The 22,435-nt window shown below is 44.0% G+C and overlaps 1 protein-coding gene across 7 annotated transcripts in view; it reads right to left on the minus strand.

Moving 5' to 3' along the window:
- Positions 1-494: 494 nt before the first annotated feature.
- KIF1B (kinesin family member 1B) overlaps positions 495-22,435 on the minus strand; it is a 145,140-nt gene continuing 123,199 nt past the window's right edge. For 5 of the 7 annotated variants that reach the window (XM_082460852.1, XM_082460851.1, XM_082460848.1 and 2 more), the window contains 12 exons: positions 20,229-20,355; positions 13,599-13,713; positions 12,696-12,829; positions 11,886-11,947; positions 10,569-10,714; positions 10,139-10,378; positions 8,952-9,023; positions 7,814-7,935; positions 6,214-6,363; positions 5,666-5,858; positions 5,339-5,457; positions 495-4,780 (listed from right to left, as the gene is read on the minus strand). In XM_082460852.1, the coding sequence (XP_082316978.1) occupies positions 4,738-4,780; positions 5,339-5,457; positions 5,666-5,858; positions 6,214-6,363; positions 7,814-7,935; positions 8,952-9,023; positions 10,139-10,378; positions 10,569-10,714; positions 11,886-11,947; positions 12,696-12,829; positions 13,599-13,713; positions 20,229-20,355 (1,523 nt within the window). In that variant the 3' untranslated portion in view covers positions 495-4,737. The remainder of the gene's footprint in view (positions 4,781-5,338; positions 5,458-5,665; positions 5,859-6,213; positions 6,364-7,813; positions 7,936-8,951; positions 9,024-10,138; positions 10,379-10,568; positions 10,715-11,885; positions 11,948-12,695; positions 12,830-13,598; positions 13,714-20,228; positions 20,356-22,435) is intronic. The other 2 variants (XM_082460853.1, XM_082460850.1) reach the window with 1 other exon arrangement.

Below are 22,435 nucleotides of genomic sequence, written 5' to 3' on the forward strand. Positions count from 1 at the left end.
CCAGACACTTGCCGGGGACAGGTGGGCCCTCAGATACGCACTGAACGAATTGCTGCTTTTTGCCTGAATGCTGCTTCCCTTCCCTGCTTCCATTTCTCCCCAAATACCCAGGACAGTGGTCCCTGCTCATTCTCTGCTCACAACAGGAACTTGTTAAATTGACACAGTGAAAATTTCAACCCCTCCATCACCCACCCTACAACAACACTACAGAATCATTGGTAGGTATATAAACAGAGGCTTTGGGAGAAAAAAAAAGCAAATCTTCCACCTAAAATAGCCACTTCCTTAACCGGGAGGAAAGTACTTTCGAAGAAACAGCATCACATTAGTTATATAATAACTTGCTGTTTTGCATTATCAGAAAGGAACATGTAGGTCACAGCATGGTGACATCTGTCCCAGAAGAGTAATATCTTTGCAAATCAAGAAAAATCTTTGTGTAAATACCTTTCAAAGGGTGTAGGAATAAACGCACATCAAGAGCCTTCTGATGCACTGGTTGTACCTTTATTATTTTTACCTCGTTCACTAATAGTTCCGTGATGCAAGGTTACCATACACAGTTAGATAATGTCTGCATTGCACATCTAAGGCTATACAGCAAAAGAACCAGAATTAGTACAAATACAAGAACTATATTTACATTCTGTATACTCAGGCTCCAAACATCAGATAATATTTACATAATAAAACATGAAAATGAGAATCTGAAATTAATAATGTACATTGTTGCTAAATGTGCTCAACTCCTTCCCTGGGGAGAGATCAGTTTGCAAAGTCTTGGTTCAAAAAGGCCACTTATGCTTCATGGGTTTTGTGCATGAGGATGGTGACAAGGGACTTGAAGTCTCACCGGACAAGTACATCAGAGCCACAAAGTCTAAGACGACTCATGAGAAGGCTGATGGATTCCTCAGGTGAACTGATGCCAGAATACGCAGCATGAAAAAAATTAACTTGAAGACATGAAAACAACACGCGACGGCCAGGGTTTGGCAAGAGACCAACCTCAACTCGGACATTCCGTCTGAGCACAAGCCGTTTTGGCTGAGTTTTTAATGTGAAATTTGTATCACCTCTACCTTCTTCCTTTAAATGACTAGAGGCTTCCCTAAGATTCTATGGGGCTCGAACACAGGTTTCATAAATGGCCTTTTGAACAACAGCAGCAGATCATCTCTCAGCTGATATCTCCATGTACTAATAAGGAAGCACAAATCAATACATTCCCGCTACACAGTCACGCTCTGGCCACAGCGGACAGCTGCAGTGCACACGAGCTCGAGTCCTAGTGAAAATACATTCAGCAAACCTTCTGAGGGCAGCAGCAAAATCAGTCTCTTTCTTTTTAAAGAGCAGGTTAACAATCACATTTTAAAAAGGGAACCAAAAGGTAGAATGAAGGACCCAAGTCAAACAAGAAACGAACAAGCCCTGATACTGTCCAGGAGAACCCTAGTGGAACCCAGACGAGGGAATGCCAAGTACCAGCAGGTGCTACACGCTAGGTCATCCTTGCTTTTCCAGTTCAATGTGCAATTAATTACAGCTGTATAAATATACAAATACCTTACAAAATTAAATATCCCTGTAAATCAGACAACAAGCAGCAGACAACAAAGTCTTTGCTTTGATATATGTGCCAGGAGAAGTCACTTTACTTTAGGTACCAAAAGATCTTCCACAATGGCGTAACTGATTCCTTCATCTTACAAGAGCTGAAAAATCTCATCCAAAATATGAGTAGTCGTAGTTGGGAAAAATCATTTCCCTCGACTTCCCTCACATTATCAAAACGTATTGGAATCCAAGTGCTCACCCAGCTGCCAAAAGCAGCCCTTCCCTGCGCTCGTGGCTGCGTGCGTGGGCTGGCTGACCCCGCAGAGCCCGGCCTGAGAGCTGACTGACCCCCAGGCAGGCGCAGAGACAAGGAGGGTGTGAGCACTGGTCTGGTGGAAGCTGTGAGGCCATATTTTGCTTTGGCAGGAGAAAGGAGAATGGGGGAAGGAGGGGAGTAGATGGTTACTTTAGCACTCATTTCTCCTAAATTTGTATAAGAGTGTTCTTTCTTGCTTTATTATTATTATTATTTGCTTGTTTAAAGGTGTGCTTTAAGAAAAAAAAAAAAGGAAACAAACAAACAAACCCTTAAAAGGTGGTTTCCTTAAAGGTTTGAGTTCTTTCAACTTTCCTGACACTATGGCTTCCGTGAAAGCCTCATAAATAATTCCTGCCATAAATTCTCTCTCAGAGCTTCGAAGTGGGGACGGACCTGCCTGGAAAGGGAACACTAATCCTGAAACTGCTCCAACTCCAATCCGAAAACAGACCCCTAGAGAAAGGGGCACCAGTGGGGGCTGTGTGTACCGGGGAGCTGCAGCCAAGGCCCCCGCTGCCTCACAAGGCCTTCTCACCTCGGCCTCTTCTAGTAGCTGACATTCCAAAGCAAAGACTTTCCAAGCCAGTTTTGTTTAAGTTAGAATAAAGAACAAGAGTCGCCTCACCGTACCACCTGATTCTCTCTCCCTCGGCTTCCCCTGGCCTCCTTTAGCCACAGACATGGATCCTCCTATCAGACTTTGTAACGGCAGCAGCATCCAGGATTTAAATCGAAAAGTAACCTTCAAATCTCATCTTCGTTTCCCTGAAATCAGATTTAATTTCAGCCCAGGAAGCTGTCTCTAAGCACGGGCAGACCCTGGATTTGAGTGGACACTGGAAGGGCACATTGTGTCCATTAGACAAGAAACCTCTAACTACTTTAAAGTCTGAAGCACCACTTAGAAAACAAGTAACATTAGAGTTAGTGACCTACGTTTTAAGGAGAGGAAGAAAGTTAAAAACTCTACCATAGAATTTTTCTTGATCATTTTTCAGGTAAGGTCATAGCCTTTGATTTCTAGTCTTTCTTTTGTTAAGCTCTCTGTGACTCCCTTTTCCTCCTCTTTGCAAAGCAATTATGATGAATGAAGCCAGGAGATGAGCCCCTCCAGGAAGGCAGAGGCAAGGGTCTGGGTGCTGGCGAGCCTGCCCAGCACCCAATCTGCTGAGCGCACGGGCCCTTCCCCTTCGCTACCCGAGAGTCAGCACCCTCGAGGCGGAGGACCCCCGGTCTCCACAAAGTGGGAGCAAGCAGATACTTTCCTGAACACCTGAAGGATGGATGGTCAAACAGAGGTGTGAGCGAGGGCAGTAAAGGATGGTACAGAACAGCCCCAAGTCAACTGGCAAAGCAACTGAAGTAACCGGAGGCCTTCTCTCCCATGTCATTCCTGTGACACTTACTGCAGCTGAAAGAGAAAGAGCATCTTCCGCGATGGCCTCTGGAAGCAGGAGATCCTGTTCTGTCACAGAAGGAGGCCACCGGCAGTGAGCTCCTCCTTTCTCCTCTGGCAGTATTTCCACGCACGATGGAGATAACCAAGGAGGAGACAAATGACCAGGCCTGGGGCCAGGGTTCAGGTGGACCCTCTTCTCTGCCCCCAGGTGTCCTTTTGCTCTTAGCAGTGGCAGGAAGTCCGTTATAATTCTGGGGTCCAGAAAGCAAAGCCTGCCATGTTCACTTATCTATGAGCATAGGGAGACAAGCATCATTGAAAGTGTTTTCAATTTGACAAGGATCATTGTAAATGACCACTGGATTCAGAGGAAGACATCCAAGTATACTTAAGAGCTAGATTTCTTTGATCAAAGGGAGCTACAACAATCACAAGGTCACTACCCGGCATTATCATAATCATAATGATGACAAAGACCATCAAGTTCATCACCAGATAGTGAAACACTCCCTCCTTGTGGGATATTTGTATATGACATCATGGCACTAATTCCAAACTGTACCACTGTCATTACTAACTCCAAGAACAGAAACTGAGACTCTGAGAGAAGAGGCTCCCTCCCAGTGGAGACAAACAGCTCACAGGAGCCCTGCTGTGAGGAACTACAAGCATCCTACTGACCCCCACTGTCACGGGCCAAGTCCCACGGTCCTTTGAAATCCATCAGCAATAGCCTTGGCTCTTTCCTTCTTATAAGGTCAACAGCAGCCACTGTCCCAAACCTGCTGAAAAGTCTCTTCCACTAAATGAAAATTACATAACTATGTTCTAAATAAGCCCCAATTTCAGAGAATATACATGTCCCATTTCTAAGCTCACTACAACCTTTTCCCTCAATGGAAAATGTAGGGATTAGTCATGGCAAAAAGAGACAGAAGGGGAAAAGGTAAGTTTTTTCCTCTCAGGTTCTAAAAAAGACCAGATGTCTCTTCCTTTAGTCTCTAAGCCACCCAAGAAAAATTAAAATTATATCACAATGAAAAGAAAAAAGTATTATGTTGTCTTGAACAACAGACAGAGATATCCGAAGACAGCAGTACAGACATCAGAGGTGGTCATATGGGGACCTATCACACAAAAGGAAGCCAAAATACATCAAAAAATAATTGGGAGATTCACTGGATCCCCTCTGGGTTTTTGTTTTTTTGTTCGTTTTTTCCCCCCCTTTTGTTAGGCCACATGCTTCTAACAAGATTCTCAGCACAGGAAAAAAGAAAAGAGTACAGAGCAATGGGGATGGGGACCAGGAGCGATAGAAAAAGTGCTGGACAAGGAGGGACGAGCACTTAAGCCACAGGATCACACACAAGAATAACCATCAAGAATCACAAAGAGGAATGAGAGGTTAACACTTTCTTTATCTCTCGGAAGGCGAGTGAGGGCGCTCGGCAGTCACCTAGAACTTCGGTTGGCTCGGGCATCTGCGGGAGAGTTTTGACCTGTGGGCAACAAAGGGATCAGAGGATCAGACAGATGGCAGGACTGGAAAACTGGATCCGGGGCTCTTGCCCTCGCAGGTCTTCCTCCTCTGGGCTCCCCTCCTTGCACGTCCTCCCATCCTGCACTGCAGGCCCAGGTCTCTAAGCCCCTGAACAAACAGGCTGGCCAGTGGTCCTCCTCACCCTGGGGACCCTGGGACACAAGCCCCTCACAGGATCTGAGGCTGGATCATACGGCTGAATATTGGGAGACCGTTAAGGTTCTCACAATCTTCCCTTTACTCGGTCCCACAGACCCCAGCTGTAGACCCCTTAAGAATAAAAAGTCAAAGCAGGAGATTAACTGGGTACAAATGTGACCAGAGTCTCCTTAGCCATTCGGGACACCAGATGCCACCTTATGAGAAGCTGAGGCCTCATCGCCACCTTACAACCACACTTACACTCCTGTCCTTCCTCTGTTTTAAACTTGTTTGCAACAAGACCTTTTCTGTTTATGTTGACGTCCCTGGAACCAAAGACCAAGGAGAGGAAGCAAACACAGGAACAACTTCTTACCGTATTGTGCCAGCAAGGAGTGGGTTAAAGGCATATAACCAGTCGTTCATGTCTTTGTCATTGAGAGCCTGCAAAAGGACCCCACGGTGCTTTGTGCATACAGCAAAGGTGTTCGGTGTCTGAAAGAGACACAGGAAGATGAGAAAAGTTACTATGGATGCTGAACAATGGGGACCCCCAGCCATATTCAGAGGGCACACGGCCCTTCACACTGAAGGTTCAGAGACACCAAGTACGAAAGAGAGATTCCACACCACACGACGGAGTTCAGAACTCAACAGGGAAGGCTGTGCGTCGCAATGAAAAGCAAGAGAGGGCAGGACTGACCTTCACCATGGCCTGCTGGTCCTCGCTGTATTCCACCTGCGCTGTGGACAAGTTAATGATGCCACGCTCCACCGGGTCTTTGTCACTGTTATAGATGAAGACATAGGGGCGACGGACCACGACAAAATGTTTAGCCCAGTTGCTGGAAAGTGGCTCCTTGAAATGCAGATATCCTTTCTTTGAGACCACTGAGCTGAAAAGGACAGTACAAGAGAGGTTAGTTTCTCACAAAAATAAAGTGATCATGAGCTGAGGGCCATCAAAACAGACCCAGGCCAAGTCCCTAGGCTGAACGAAACAGGCAAATGATCTACTTGGTCTAGAATCTTATCTGCCGAAGAAATGCAGCATAAGAGCACAAAGCACCACCACCACATGCTGTGCCGGGTGGCAGTGATACACCTGGAGCGGAAACCCAGCCCAGCACTCTTTCACCCCGATTCCATTTGCATTAGACTGTAATGCAGACCTCATGTAGAAGAGCTGAAAGTAAATTCCTGCTAATTTGTCTTTTAATACCTGGCATCACTGTTCAATATAGTACTCACCCCGGTCTAATTTCTTCAATATCTGGAACAAGATTGAGAAATTCATTTTTTCCTGCTCGGGCCAAATAGGGCGTTTCCAGAGCTGGGACAATCTGAAACTGTTCAAATTCCGGGCAGGGACTAGAGGCCCGGGAATTGGCTTCTGGGGTCCTTGAAAAGAGAGAGGTTAGGAAGAAAGGGGTAACAGGTGCTTCAGTAAGGTCAGTACACAACCATCTCACCAGGAGGAACAATGCCTCTCCCCGAACACCAGGGACCTTGCAAACATCAGTACCAGAGAGCTTGGCTAAGAAGACAAAGCTGGCATCCGAAACGTAACCCCAAATTCACCTGGTGTCCTCCTTCGGCAGTTACAAAGGAAACTCATCACTGATGACCACCAAGTCACTCGGTCTCTCTTCCTATCCTGACGCCCTCTGAACAGAAGGGTACTGAATACGAACTCCATTCCTTTATATGTTTCTATTTAGTCTCAAGGCCACACCTAGGGCACCACCTAGGGCAGTGGTTCTCAAAGTGAGGTCCCTCATCAGCAGCATCAACTCCACCTGAAAACTTGTTAGAAATTCAAATTCTCAGGCTCCAACTCAGACCTACAGAATTAGAAACTCTGAATAGGGTTCAGCCATCTGGGCTTTAACAAGCCTCCCAGGTGACGCTGATGCCACTCAAGTCTGAGGACCGCTGCCCGAGGGACTGGCAGAGCGAGCAAGCAAACAAATGGGAAGAACCTGGGCTCCTAAGTGACTGGAGCAGAGCTGCCCCACCGACCAGGTCCAGCTCAGAACTGATGCGTGAGAAGTAATCCCCATGCTCTGTACCGTTATCTTTGCAGAGCAGTTTAGTCTAATTAATTGTATTTCACCAATTCCAAAAAGCCCATTTTTCTGAAACTTTACCATTTCTCGAATTGGGCTGCATCTTGTAATTGATGGCATGTCACATTTTAGTTGGCACTGCTTTTTCTTTTAGTGGCATATAAAAATAGTGTCTTAGAGTTGATGGCATCCCAGATTCAATTAAATTACCTGGTTGTGTTATTTTCTCCAGCCCACTGCCTCAGTGTTGATACAGGAAGACAGACAGCTGGCTGATAACCAGGTGGGCTGTGACAGGTGAGCATAATGAACGGAGACGGGGCAAAGGAGACTGATGGCGCATTGCACAGCAGTGATTCTAATGATGAATTCATGGAATCATTCATGGACTTCATCTCTATTCTTCTTACCTATATGTTTTATTGTGTCATTAAAATATTTTTTCCAAAGTAGTTTCAAAATATTTTTCCCAGGATGGGGCTTCCTGTGTCTGATCTGACTGGGGAGACAATCAGGGGTGTGAATACAAGAACAAATCACGCAAAAGGGGACGAAGAAGAGGAGTCAGTGACTTGATGCAGAAAGTTAGTAAAAAGTATGAGGTTAAGAGATGTCAGCAGCATCTTCCAGTCACTGTGACATCCAGAAAAGGCTCCCACATGTTTCCCAAGGCTGCCTAGGGGGACGGTGCTGCCCTCGGTTGCGAACCACTGAGCCAGCGGAAGGTTGGCATTTCCCTTGGTTCTTACATTAGCTTTTGTCAGTGAAATCTGGGTACTTACTTCTGATCCAAAGAGTTGCTCCTAGCGTCTATCAGAGAGGGGCAGGTGGAGGAGGGAGTGAGGGTAGCACTGCTAAAACTGGACACAGAGGGATCCCGTCCGACTGGAGAGATATCAGACAACTGGAAGAAAACAGAACACAGCAAGTGAGATTCAGATGAACAAAACCACCTCTGCAGTAAGAAGCTTTGACAGCCAGTGACCGCATGTTCATAAATCCTCTTCTGTTTCAGGTCATTCAAGAAAACAATTCTTACGAATATTTTATGGCCTAAGTGTCAGAATAGGAATCAAGACATTTATAAAAGAGGCAAGGCTAGCTTTTTATATTTATAAAATATGTTTATATTTTATATTGCTACAGCCTCCTGCATTAACTAAATGACCCTATCTATGTGTGCTGAGAACTAAGAACAACAGGCACTGTTCTGAGAATATGGCAGAGGCCCTGCCCTCCTGGAGCTTACACTCTAAGTGGAGAAGGCAGATAATAAACCAATCAACAAACACTTTAAGAAGTGTCAGGCAGGGATCAGTGCTACAGCAAAAAGTAAAGCAGAGAAGCAGGTTAAAAGGTTTCAGAGAGCTGCTGGCTTTACATAGGGCAGTTAAGGAAATCCGCTCCAAGGAGGCCACATCTGAGCAGAAAAATGAAATAAAGAAGCGAATCATGGGACTATCTGGAAGGTTATACTGGGCCAATGCACAGCCACTGTACACAACCTCAAGGCGGAACGCTTGGAGTGTCTAGGGAATAGCAAAAAAGGTGAAGATGACCAGAACAGAGTGAATGATGCAGAAATTCTTTAAAGTGTTCACCTCACTCTTTGTCGAAGGCAACAAAATTTCATGCCACCGAGAACCTCAGGACTTCTTGTGCCTTGACATATAATAATATATCACCCCCTGCAGAATACTCTTCTCCAAGGGATTCAGGGAAAAGCCCAAATGTTTCCCATCTCATAATTACTCTAAGAGACACAGAAGAATACTTTTATCTTCAGAAGTCAGTGTTCTGACTGAAAAATTAAATAAACGAAAGAGCAGATATGTCATACAGCCTCACATATAATGCTATGCCCATCTCAAGCCACCTAAAAGCAGCAAAACCTGAGGACAGGAAATGAGAGCTGCTCACCTTGCAGTCACTGATGCTGCCGTGCACCTGGCTGAATTCTCGGTTGAAAGTGTGGGTGAGAAGCTGCAGGCACTAGGGAAGAGAGAAGGAAGAGTAAGTTTCAATGGTTAAACAAAGCCCGGGATTAAAGCAGGAAGGGAAAATAACATGCCTAAGACTCACAGTGGAGCTCAGGTGCTGCTCAGATAGCTCTAGAAATTAACTGAGTACATAGCAAGAGAAGCCTGGTACATGCCTAACAAAGACGATAAAATGAGTGGATAAAAAGCCATTCTCATGAATTACCATAAACACCATAGTTTAAAGTGCTTAAGAATGCAACAGCATCCCTTTCATTCTCCATTTGCCCTGGTACTAAAAGGCATGGAGGTTTCTGGATGGACATATGTTCCCAAATAAACTAGATGACCATTCGATTATTGAAACGAACACAAAATCCCTCTTATTTCTATATTCCATTGTCAGCCAGTTGCGCAGACCCACATGCCTGGTGGTCATCCTCAACAACCCCTCTGCCCTCTCCTGCTGTTATCCAGGCAACAAGGAATGTGGATTCTACCTTCCAAATGTCTCTCCCATGATTCCTCTTCATCCCACACACCCCCGCCATAGCTAAAAACTTCACCGTTTCTCATCTGGATTACTGAAATAAAGAATTCTTTCTGCCTCTAGCCTGTCTCTTCACCACAAATCCATCCTCTTTACTGCTGCCAGAGAAATCTTTCTAAAACAAATACCTGTTTGAAACATTTCCAAGTCACTCCCGGAATATTCTGGACGCTTTAGTCCAGCACATAGACTCTTCGTGATCTGGCCCTGCCCTATCTCTCCAGCTCCATCTCCTGTCCCTCTCCTGCACGGATTCCCTCACACTGATCATGCAGGACGCCGCTGGCTCTCTCCTGCACATCCTTCCAAGGTCAGTCCACGAGTGCCCTCCTGGGCAGGCCTCTCCTCCAGCTCCCCCAGCATTCTCGACCACACCTCTATTATAAGCTTGTCACCCCCTCGCCTGCCAACTTATTCAGGGTAGAAGTTAAGTCTCATTTATTTCTATATTCACAGTGTGAGCACAGGCCTTGAAACAGAGGCCCTCAAAGAAAGATGAAAATGCAAGTGGAAAAACAGAAACACCAGCTCACAGAGCCTCACGGGTGAAAATGCTCAGCAGAGGCAGGGAGCCACACCTTGGTAGCCAGTTCTTTCTCTCGATCCACCAGGCTTTCAATGTCTGTGGAGTCGTAGCCACTGCTCTCACTGGGTGTGATGGCACTTTCAAAGGTGGTGGTTGAGATCTGAGAGGAGATGCTGGTGGAGGTGCTGAGGGTCCCACTGCTGAGGCTGGGGGACAACGAGTCGCTCAGGGATGTGGGGATGCTGTCACCAAGTCTCTCACGGAGCAGCAGGAAGTGGCGGGTTTTCTCCACCTGAGAAGATCAACACTACCGCCTCAGCAAACACAAAGCTCATCAAGATCTTAATAAGCAACATATTACGCCTCCACCGTGATCGAAAAACTGCAAAGCCAGGATCACAGACAGGAGGCGAGTGTAAGACTGATGATGCTACGGGAGTCTTGCCCGAGAGTTCACCTGCGCACCCCGTGCCCCGGGGTACCTCGTGCAGGAGCTCCAGCTTCTCCAAGTCCCACTGGTGCTCAAGGATGAGGCTGTCTCCACGAGGCCGCCAGCCTGCTAAGTTCTCTTCTCCCCGCACATACGCCACTGATGTGTCCAAGATTTTCCTTCTCCTCCTCTGCATGCCTGAGATAAGAGGAAACAACTCTTTTTTCCAGAAAAAAATCCAATTCCAATTTTAGCTCAAAATGAATTAATAATTCACAATATATGGCACACTGAGACAGTTTAGTCTCAAGATACATGGGATTTTGATTATTAATAAAAATTTATCCCTTTTGCCCCAAAGCAACTCTCTAAACTTCTTTTAAAAACTGAGTTTTATATTCTTTAATAATTATGAAGCTGGTAATGCCTCTTGAGAAAATGCTAGTTATTATGTTAAGTGAAAATACAGAGATTAAATAGTCTGTACGTTATTGTTCTAAATATATAAAAACACACTCATAGGAAAAAAGTGGGAAAAATGTGAGCTACCTCACATTTGGTAGCTCAGTTAAGATGGTAGATGACAGACTGGTTTAGCCTCCATTATTTCCCATTAATTTTTTAAAATATTATGCTGGTTTCACATACAAGAGACATGAATTTATGTTAATTAAAAAATTTCTGAAGGAACTATCTAGACACTATAATTAGCTGCTATTGGGACTTGGATTCATACTCAAAGTCTTCTTTTTTTAATCTCAATCTTACCTGTGGGCCTTGGCCTCTTTTCCACATATGTTCTCTAAACTGACTCAAATTTACATTAAATGTTTTTAAAAACCCTGACTTGTGTCCACGTTCCAGTTTACAAACATGGAAACGTAGAGTGCTGTTGAAGGCCACCAAGCTGGAGGAACAACAGCAGTTCAGAGACATTAAAAACGACACAGAACAAGTTCAACTTAATAATTTGTCTTTCTAGAGCATAGGAAATTCAAATTCTAGGCTGACAGCACCTGTAAAGTTATACTGTCAAGTTACCTTTGGGGTTAAGGTGGAGAGGGAAATGGTTCTGCAGTTTTCCAAGCCAAATTCACTCTAATACACTTGAATTTGTTATAGTGTTCCACAGCCCAGCAACATTTTTTCCCATACAGCTTTTATGACTGTATTGCATGTCATAAACCAAACAGTGCTGCAACTCAGAAAAAGGAAACTCCCACCACCACCACCACCAAAGTGGCTTGTAAAATATAACTGGCTTCTCAATAATGTATATCTATCCTACAGGGGTGGGGTAGATTTTTGATATACTGTACTCCAGTCAAATGCAAAGGTAACTATCACTTTCCTGATGCATAGAGCTTACCTGGACTACCTGTGTCTGCCATCTTGCATAAACTGAGTTCATAAATTCCAGTGACTCGATTGCTATTTGAATTAAAACAAATAAACAACTGCTTAATTTCATATAGAACAAAACCAGGAAAATCTCAGTTCTCTCTGCTTAAAACACTGTCTCCTCCACTGGGACTGCAATCCACCCTCAAATATAATTACAGACATTTCTTATCAGTCACTGTTCTTTTCCTGTTCTGAACTTAGGAATAAAACTGAATGATAAACTAGACGATTTATAATACAAATGTGAAAATTAAAATTTTGCCTTTTCTTACCACAAGAAAGAAAAGATGAGGGGGGAAAAGTCTGACTGGAATGAAATGATAAACATCAGTTTCTGGGGCGTGTGGTTAGGAAGGGGACTGAAGCTTCTACTGTATTAGTAATACTTAATTTTTAAGCCGGGTAGTGATGCACAGGTAGTCACTGTGTTATTCTTCATGTATATTCATATATCTTAAACATGAATAAATCTTAAAAAGAAAAAAATCCCAATGGTATGGTAAGCTGTTAGAAATAAAAATAATGACATTTAAAAAGAACACTTAGTCCCTATAAAATTGTTTGAGAAGTGTTCACAATGGAACATTCCTTCCTTCCCTCATTAACTCATCTATCAATATTTTATTAAATGCCAACATTCAAGTCACTGCACTCCAGGTATCAGTTACCAAAACGGTTTATAGGTTGTGAACTAACCCTGAAACCAGCAGCTAGAAGACTGCTGATTCTGTACAGGGTACACCAACTGGAAGCTAAACTTGTCTCAAAAACTTACGAGTCTGGTGACTTTGAATAGCCGCTGCCAAAGAGGCTGCGCAGTGAGCGTGGCGGCGAGATCTTGGCGTCCCGGGAATAGAAGACCATGCACACATCCTTGGTGATGACAGCTGGCTGGATACAATGATCCAGCTGAAAGCAAACAGGAGTGGGCTCCGATTAAACACAGACAGAGCAGCTGTGACCACAGTGTGGGCACTACCGTATCTGGAAAGCTGCTCCCAGATGTGGCGGGTGGAGGATTTCAGCTCTACCGATGATTTCAACAGCAAATCAGAAGATAATACGTGCAAGGTCAGGTGGTGTTGCCTCCAGATGCGTTTATTTTTTTCAAAGTTTTTTTTCTGTAATAACGGCTAATATTTATTACTTGTTATATGCCAAGCACTGTCTGTTCTAAATCCTTTTCTGTGACCTCTCAACAACTTTCTGAGATAAATGCTATTATTATTACCCCTGTTTAAAAGACAAGGAAATTGAGGCACAGAGAGATGAAGTCACTTGTCCAAGGACATGAGGGCAGTAAGTGGCAACACAGGGACTTGAACTCAGATGGGCTAGCTCCAGGGTCTGCGCTGTTAACCACTACTAGGCTCTGCCCACAACTACGAAGACAAGAGGCGGTATTCTTAAAATCATACATTCTCTGAAGAATGGGAATTGGGCTGCTAAAGCTGAAGCTGTAATAAAAGTTATGCGACGTTTTGATTAACTAGAGACTAGGAACAGAATTTAATATAACCAGAACAGTTAGCAAAGTATAATAAAATAAATAACTTAAGGATGTGCAGGGGGAAAGGAAGACAAAATCAGTCAAATCTTTCCTCCCCATTTCCTATTGTAACTTTCCCACTGTTCAGGGCTGGCTGTTCACGGCAACTCAAGTTGTGGGTCTTCTCACCTCCAGGTAGGCCGACAAGGTCATGTAGATCTTTTCCCCATAGGGTGTCACTCGGTTCAGAAGGAGGGAGTTATGGAGGGAGCTATCCCACACGGCCTCGAAACGATAGAAGGTCCTAAGGTCAAAAAGGCAAGAGGGAGTCATCCAGAAGAAGCTGACGTCACCTCAGTCCAGGCACTGCCATTGTCAGTAATGCTGCAGAATCCCACACCGACCAGCATTTCCAACTTATCGAAGTCTAACGACAGAGCAGAACCTGCGCCTCCGAGGAGGAAAAGGCAGGCCCCCCCTGCTCTTGCCCCCCACCCATCGTCAAGGAACACTTAAGCTATGCTTTTTGTTGTTTGTTTTTTGACAAGCCTGCTTCTCCTCTGCCTATAAACATAAAAATAGTGAGATCAATCAAAGGGATTAAGATGAAAAGGAGAAATGAGTATCAACAGAAACTGAAACAGGAAAGAAAGATTAAGTAAGCTCCTCAGTCAGTGATGAGGGCCGGAAGCAAAGATTCAGTCACTTGGAAGCTGCAGTCTTTGTATCTCGATCCCATTCTGCTGAGCCTCAGAAATGTCACAAACACATCTGGGAGGGTTCATGAAAGAAACAGTATAGAGAGACTTGTTTTAAATAGAAGAATAAGCGGTTATTCTTAGCTGACATTTCAGTAAAAGAGAATGATTTTTTACACCAGAGCTAGCCAACTACTATTTATCAGTTTTCCAAAAAATCCACAGAATCTTACATTCAGATAACAACTAGAAGCCTGATTATTTAATAAACACCCATAAACTGGTTTTTAAAGTTGTTTTAATATCTTTCTTTCCTCTTACTAGTAAAACACCATAGACCCTACTTGGCATTAAACCTTCCAGCTCAGCAAGTCTCACCTGAAGCACCGTCCTGAGTTCAACAGCAGTGTCACAGATCAACTCCCAACTCGACTCCCCATGTCCCTCCCTCAGACCCCTGTTAGGACTGTTGGGGAAGACACTTCGTCCACCCCTTCAGAGTGGGCTTCCCATCACCACTAGCTCTCTGCACGTGTAATACACCCCACTCAATTCAACTAGAGTTCTGCACACCTTCTCCCCTGCCCAGTGCGTTCCTCCTCACTCCTTCCCAAATGGTAACCTCACTGCAGCTGTCTTTTCTAGGTGTCCCATGACAAATAGCTGGCATACCTTCTCTTTAAACACATCTCCATGCTTCTTTCTCCAGAAATAAACAGAGAAAACAATACTTAAATGAACTCCATAACCACACCTCATCCTCTGAGTGCCAGTGTTTGAAGCCTGATTATTTCATCTTGTAGCTACTTCTAGATCTAAGTCTTCTTGAAGTACAGTTGACCCTTGAACAACAGGGGTTAGGGGGCTGATCCTCCATGCAGTTAAAAGTCTGTGTATAACTTACAGTCGGCCCTCGGTACCTGAGGTTCTGCCTCCACCGATTCGGCCAACTGCGGACCACGTAGTATTGTGGTACTTACTATTGAAAAAAATCCATACGCAAGCGGACCCACGCAGTTCAAACCCATGTTGTCCAAGGGCCTTCGGCTGTACATGATACTCTCTCAAACATCTAGCTTTTGAGGCAGTGTGTATGGGTCAAGAAAATTCTCTACAAAGACACCAAAGGAATATAGAGACAACTAATAGGACAAAGATGGACAAAGCAACCAAGAGACCCAAAGAGCAACCACAGCAAAGGACGACAGAAGCCCTTCCCCAGCTCCTGGGCTCACTGGGCTCAGCAGAGAACCCTTTATGCATCCACAAAGCTCTGTTTCGATCAAATCTAAATTGTAATTTGGTTTAAGACAAATTCTAATATTGGGTGGTGAAATCCATTACTTAGCAGAAGCCACTTGAGGGCTCTGTCCCTGAGACTGCTCTTCTATTGTGTCCCAGGGTCTGTCGAGGCGCCCGGAATGGGGCCTGCCTGTCACACTGCAGGTCTGGACAGCCCATGCTGAGTGAAGTGAGGCCCCTTCTCAGGGCGAGGGCCTGTGTTACCCTGGAGACACGTGACAGCGACAGCACTTCACTGCTGCCTGGAACCCGCCACCCGTCAAGCGCCACACCCGAAGCCAAGCTCCTCCCGCTGCCAGCGTTCAGCGTTCGTGATTCCCTTTCCGCTGAGGCAGATGTTTTGAATTTGTGTGAGAAAGCCTCTTCACATTTCTGTTTTCTGGTTTTCGCTTAACCTAAAGAGGAAATTTCACTGGCAGAAACTTGGCTAACGTAGAAAAATTCTGACATCACTAAAATCTCCCTGTATTGGGATGGGGGGGAAAAGGTGGGTTTTTTTGTTTTGTTTTGTTTGGTGCCTGGGAGTTACTGCAGCACATTCTTTTGAAATACTCACCAAGGGTGGCAACTCTTGAGAGGTGCTCGTAAGAAATACAACCAAGACTGATGAGAAATGTCAACGAAATCAAGCTAGCAAGAGAATGTGGAGTTAGAAAGAGGGCTGAGTCCTGAGACATGCTGCCCTGTATGGTGCTAAGGTGGTTAGGAAATAATCCCAAATGGATTTCTCAAGATGTTCCAGACAACGGCAGTGTGTGTGTATGTGTATGTGTGTGTGTATGTGTATGTGTGTGTGTTTATGTGTTGTGTGAGTGTGTATGTGCATCTTTAAAAAAACATTTAGGCTATATTGTCATGTATCACTTCCTTCAGTTTTCTTCCCTAAATCAGACGAAGAGAGAGATGGGGGAAAATTTCCTTTACTACTGAACCAGGAACTTTTTCTTTTCCAAAAGCAGAAAATAAATAGATGAGACAAGCAGTCCTGACATGAGAAAGAGAAATGTTTAAAAATAAAAAAAGTATTTCTCACAGACTCAGCTACTCAAATAACTAAATTGGTCTCTACTACTACACAGGACAAAACAAAGAAAAAAGTGAACAATTATGCAAGCCTGAGATTCCTCATGAAATGAGGGGAGTAACATTCTACTTTGTAATGTGGAAGAGGAAAAACCGGAAGGGGCATAGAATAAAATGGGCAAGTTTACTAAATGGAATGAGAAAATAATTAAGAACTCTACAAATTACTTAAGAGCCTATATGTGAAACTCTACATGCATCAGAAAATCCCAGGGCACAAGGGTGCAGAATAAGGTCTTGCTCTATCCTAGGTGGGTGCAAGTTTACATGGGGGAAAACTATTAAATTAAAATAGCAGTCAAAGCTACATAAGACATAAAGCATTCTGATAAACTAGAATCTTTATGTGCAAAAAAGCAAACAGAAAATACCTAGGAATATCCTTATCAAGAAAGAGCCTGCAAAAACACAGAAAAAGCTTTTGTTAGTGCAGCAAAACAAAAAAAAAGGAAAAAAGAGAGGGAGAGAGAGAGAGGAGAAGAGAAAAAAATATATATAAAAAACACAAATTTGCTGATAAGCAAAAGTGAATTCAAGTGGACAATTAACAGAGAATTCCATGGGACACAATTTGATAAAGGGCTTACAATGACACGGGTCCCTCTCCTGAGACGTTCAGTTAAGGAAATGCTGGGCACAGAAGGGAAAGTGGAGACCACCTCTATTAACATCCCTTTAGGAGGTGACTTACTATTGGAAATGGTAGGAAGTTGCTGTGGAGTTAAGGGAAAACCACGTCAGTAGGTAACAGAAACGCAGGGCTGGGAAGAAAAGGAGTAATGGTCCTTGCCAGCTGTGCTCCACTATCAATATATCACAAGAGCCCTCTAATTACATATGTAATACACCCAACTGGAGTTCTGTAAGTTCAACTTTAAACATTAAACCTTAGGCAAAAAGAGCAAAAGCTCTCTTAACCAAACTCCATTTAGCCACTTACCAAATGAACTTATGCTCTCCACATCCCTACAATGTATAGACTGACGTCCATTTCTCACTGAACATTATTCTAAAATAAAGAGGTAGCTCATCACCCAGACAATCTGCTCCAAAGAGCTGAGTTTCATGCTTCTCAAGTGTCAGTAGTACAAACCTGTTTATGCAGTTGGATTTGTTATTATAATTATCTAGTTTAATTAAATATTAGATAAATCACTGAAACATGAGGGCAAAAAGAATTTTTGTTTAGTGTGAAACAAAACTAAGTGTGGAAACTTAGTGTGAAAAATAAATTGAACATTTTAAAAAGACTTGATAATGGTGAGTTGTTTAAAAAACAGCTGTTAAGTTTGGGTGAGATCAATGTAAAAGAAAGAGGGAAATAAAATTTTGATGACATATGATAAAAAGTTTAAAGGATTTTGCACTTAGATTTTCTTCATAGGTTTCTAGTTCCACCAAATTGAAAAACAGGTGATGAATTATGGGTGTGGCTTTGCAAGAAAGACAGTCAGAAGTCTAATAAATGAGCCTACAATTAAAGAAAAGGCCTTGGCCCTATAGCAAGAGCTTGACAAATTAATGTACATTTATATATACTTTAAATTAAAATAAGTGTTTAAAGTCTGTATCTTCTTTTTTAAATTTTTCTTTATTTATTTATATTTTGGCTGTGTTGGGTCTTTGCTGCTGTGCGCGGGCTTTCTCTAGTTGCAGCGAACAGGGGCTACTCTTCCTTGCGGTGCACAGACTTCTCATTGCGGTGGCTTCTCTTGTTGCGGAGCACGGGCTCTAGGCGCGCGGGCTTCAGTAGTTGCGCAGGCTCAGCAGTTGTGGCGCACGGGCTTAGTTGCTCCGCGGCATGTGGGATCTTCCTGGACCAGGGCTCGAACCCATGTCCCCTGCATTGGCAGGGGGATTCTTAACCACTGCACCACCAGGGAAGTCCCTCTTTTTATTATTCTTGACTTTAGCAACTTTTTTTTTAACTTTTTTTTTTTTTTTAACCTTTTCGGCTGTGTTGGGTCTTTGTTGCTGCACGCGGGCTTCCTCTAGTTGCGGCGAGCAGCGGTTACTCTTCGTTGCAGTGCATGGGCTTCTCACTGCGGTGGCTTCTCTTGTTGTGGAGCATGGGCTCTAGGTGCGCAGGCTTCAGCAGTTGCAGCACACTGGCTCAGTAGTTGTGGCACGTGGGCTGTAGGCACGCGGGCTCCAGTAGTTGCAGCGCCTGGGCGCAGTAGTTATGGCACGCGGGTTTAGTTGCTCCGCGGCATGTGGGATCTTCCCAGACCAGGGCTCAAACCTGTGTCCCCTGCGTTGGCAAGCAGATTCTTAACTGCTGCACCACCAGGGAAGTCCCAGCAACTTTTTTGATTAACTCTAATCTTCTACTGGGAAAGATAATAAACTGCTTCTGACAAAGCCAAATTCATCTTCTACAGCACGTGACACGCTTCCAGACAGGAATCAAAGGACTTTTGAAGGTTACTCTAATGTAAGCAAGTTTAACATAACCAGCACTTCAACCAAACACCATTTTTCCCTGTTTTGCTAAGTACCATAGGGAAGTTTAAGATATATTTCTCATAGTTGCAAGGAAAATGTGGTGAATGCCAGCTGATACTTGCTGTAAATGTCTGGCAGAAGAGGGAACGTTATGTGGGGTTAATGCTGACTTCGGAGAAATGGTATTGTTCAAGATTTTGCCCAGGAATGGGCCAAGGGGGGGTCAAAGCACCCTACTTTACCACTGCCACACCCCCTCCACATAGGTACACACCCTCTCACCCAACTTCCCTTTCTGTCCACAGTTTCTGCCAGCTCCTCTGACTGGCAAAAAGCAAACAGACATTTGTTTCCTTTTCCTCACTCCCATGCAAAACAGTAACACACAGAAACAATGTAAAGAAATTAATCCTGGCCCGAACTTTTCATTTCTGCTTCTGCTTATTGTCTTATTTTTCCTCTCCCTCTTGCCAACACATGTGAGCAACTTTTTTAGGAACAGGCAGACAACAGGAAAATCCTGTAATTCGAAGGCTGAGTTCTGAGCCCACATTAGAACAAAGAGCCACTCCTGTTTCCTAGCCCTCACCACGTAGAGAAATGGGAGTCTCTGTGCACGATGACGGGACTCCTTTCCCAGGGAGGTAGAAGCGCCCCAGCAGATTTATTTCCAGCCTGACACGGGAAAGTAGAACGGCTACGTACCTTATGCATTGCCATCACTTGATTGTAAAATGGAATTCTAAGGGAAACTAATTTAAAATTTAAAATAAAATTCATTATTTATAGCAGCCAATCTTAGTCAGAAGAGTTTATAATAATTTATTGCCTTTATGCATAAAGGAAAATGAAAAGCAGATACTGAGACTCCTTGAGCCGATACTGGCAGCAGCAAAGATGAACACAAGAGGGTGCCCTATACCTTAGAGGGCATGTTCCCATGACACCCCAGGCTGAGAGGTCTTTCTCCACAGCAACCACCTCACAGGAAAACATTCAGTCTTAGCCGTAATTAAATTGTACTTTTAAACCCTTGAGTGGCATGCTGAGTTTTCTTTTTCTGCTTTTTCTCTGTCACTGTATTACATCTACTCAAACTCCCCAGGGGATAGAACATTTCCATTCTCTGGGGGTGTCATCACATACAAGTATCTCCAATGATTTATGTATTTATTTTTGAAGAGCAGGGCGGGCAGGGGAGGAAACAGGGAATTTTGAAGTGAGAAGGGGGGAGTCATTAATGAACAAGGAATCTACACTGAACCACTCAACCCCCCTAGGGCTGACTTACCACATTCCCCGGGTGCCCCACCTGCTAGAGTTGTGGGAAGACTTCAGGTACTTGGCAGAGATGATATTTAAGGAGAGGATGGCATCAACTGCGGCTTCGTCCACCTCAGCTTTATTCCGAATCCGGCCTGAGAGAAAGAAGAAAGAAACCATTTAAAAACAAAGTGGTAGGACTTCCCTGGTGGTGCAGTGGTTAAGAATCTGCCTGACAATACAGGGGACACGGGTTCGAGCCCTGGTCCAGGAAGATCCCACATGCCATGGAGCAACTAAGCCCGTGTGCCACAACTACTGAGCCTGCGCTCTAGAACCCGCGAGCCACAACTACTGAGCCCGTGTGCTGCAACTACTGAAGCCCGCGCACCTAGAGCCCGTGCTCCGCAACAAGAGAAGCCACCGCAGTGAGAAGCCCGTGCACTGCAATGAAGACTAATTGTCGCTCAACGCAACTAGAGAAAGCCCGCGCGCAGCAACGAAGACCCAACACAGCCAGAAATTAATTAATTAATTAATTAATCAATTAAATATCAACTGATTTTAATTAATAAGTAAATAAAAACAAAGCGGTAATTCATTAGGCCAAAAAGAGACTGTGAAATCTCTGTGTAATTTCAGGTGCTGGAAGCGTCGTTTGGTCAGCTATAACCCTACAGTCTAATTCTGTAATTCTTGGCCTTCCATTCTTCTCCATATTCTGTCTCTCCTTTACATCCCACATTTAGTCAACGGTGAAAACTTACTCTTTGTTCAAAGAGCTTCTCATATCTGTCTCAGCTTTAATTTCCAACTCACTGCCCTGCTCACGAAGGTCATCCCCTTCTGATCTCAGACACGGCAACAGCCACTTAACTGGTCTCCCTGCTGCTCTCACGTCTCCCTTTCCAAGCCATCCCACACTCACCTTCTATAAACTTCTTAAGCCACTGCCTTCATTACACCACTTTCTTTTTCAAAATCTTACAATGCTGTTTTCAAATAACACTAGGGGATGCAGCACTGCACAGAGGTTAAGAACACAGTCTCTGGAGCAGGACTGCCTGGGTTCAAATCTCAGCTCCAACACTAACTATCTGTGCAGCCTGGGCATATGCTCAACCTCTGAGCCTCACTTTCCTCACCTGTGAAGTGGGAATAACAATTCTTCCCTTATAAGATTGTTACGATCATATTATGTGTTTGCTATATTAAATAAACTAATATTTTTAGAGCATTCAGAAAAGCACCTGCCACATTTCATGTTTGTTATAAAAATAATAAGCCATAGGGTTATAGAGAAGCCTTAGTAACTGCTGCCTCTGCACCCCACCCTTTCTGGTCAGAAAGCATCTCTCTTGTTTTGTGTAAAACTTAATCTTGAAAAGCTTGAAAACCACTGCCCCAGATAGGACAGAGTATAATCTTCCTTCCAGGGCTTCTTAATCTGGTCCACAGATACCCAAGGGGTTTATGGATAGAATTCAGGAGGTCTGAACTGGATGGGAAAAAAAATTTACAACTTTATTTTCAGGAACCTCTAACTGAAATTTGCCTTTCCCTGCAATTATGAGGGGAGGGCACAAACCACAGGAGAATCAGCAGTACCCATACCTCTGTCCCCAGCAGAATTCACAGATGTTTTCATATCACACTAATGTGAAGTATCTTGACATTCACCACCACTTTGAAATGATAGAAATTAGACCCGCTGCTTATTGACCACATCATTGAAGAGCTTATGTTACAAATTTGTTTAGAAGTTTAACAACTGTATTTCAATATTATTAGTTCCCTTTGTAATCCTAAGTGCTTTATTTCCTACATTTAAAAACATAATTCTGAGGTTTCACCACTGCCAAAGGGGTCCATGGCAAAACTAGGTTCAGACCCCCTGCCTTGGACTCTCGTTCTATAGCTTATGCTGTTCGGCCACTCTTGCCTCTCACGGTGCTTTAGTTTAGTCTCCCCACTCTGGCCATAGATTTCTAGCCATTTGCACGTTAGACATTGCTGACTCTCTAACTCCAAATGCTTGCAAAAAAACGAAACCCTCTAAGTTCTCTCAGGTCTACTCAGATCATCTCCCACAAGCTAACCCAGTTCTCCTGGGTCTTTTTTGTCGTCAACTCTTTTAGCAAGGTCTTTCAGTTGTTCTCATTTGGTACTCACTCATCAAACTGCTCTGTACATGCACACACGCTGTCTCCTCACTAGACCCCAAGCTCACAAGGA

The sequence above is a fragment of the Balaenoptera physalus genome, assembly GCF_965194825.1.
Source record: "Balaenoptera physalus genome assembly, chromosome: 1".
NCBI lineage: Eukaryota > Metazoa > Chordata > Mammalia > Artiodactyla > Balaenopteridae > Balaenoptera > Balaenoptera physalus.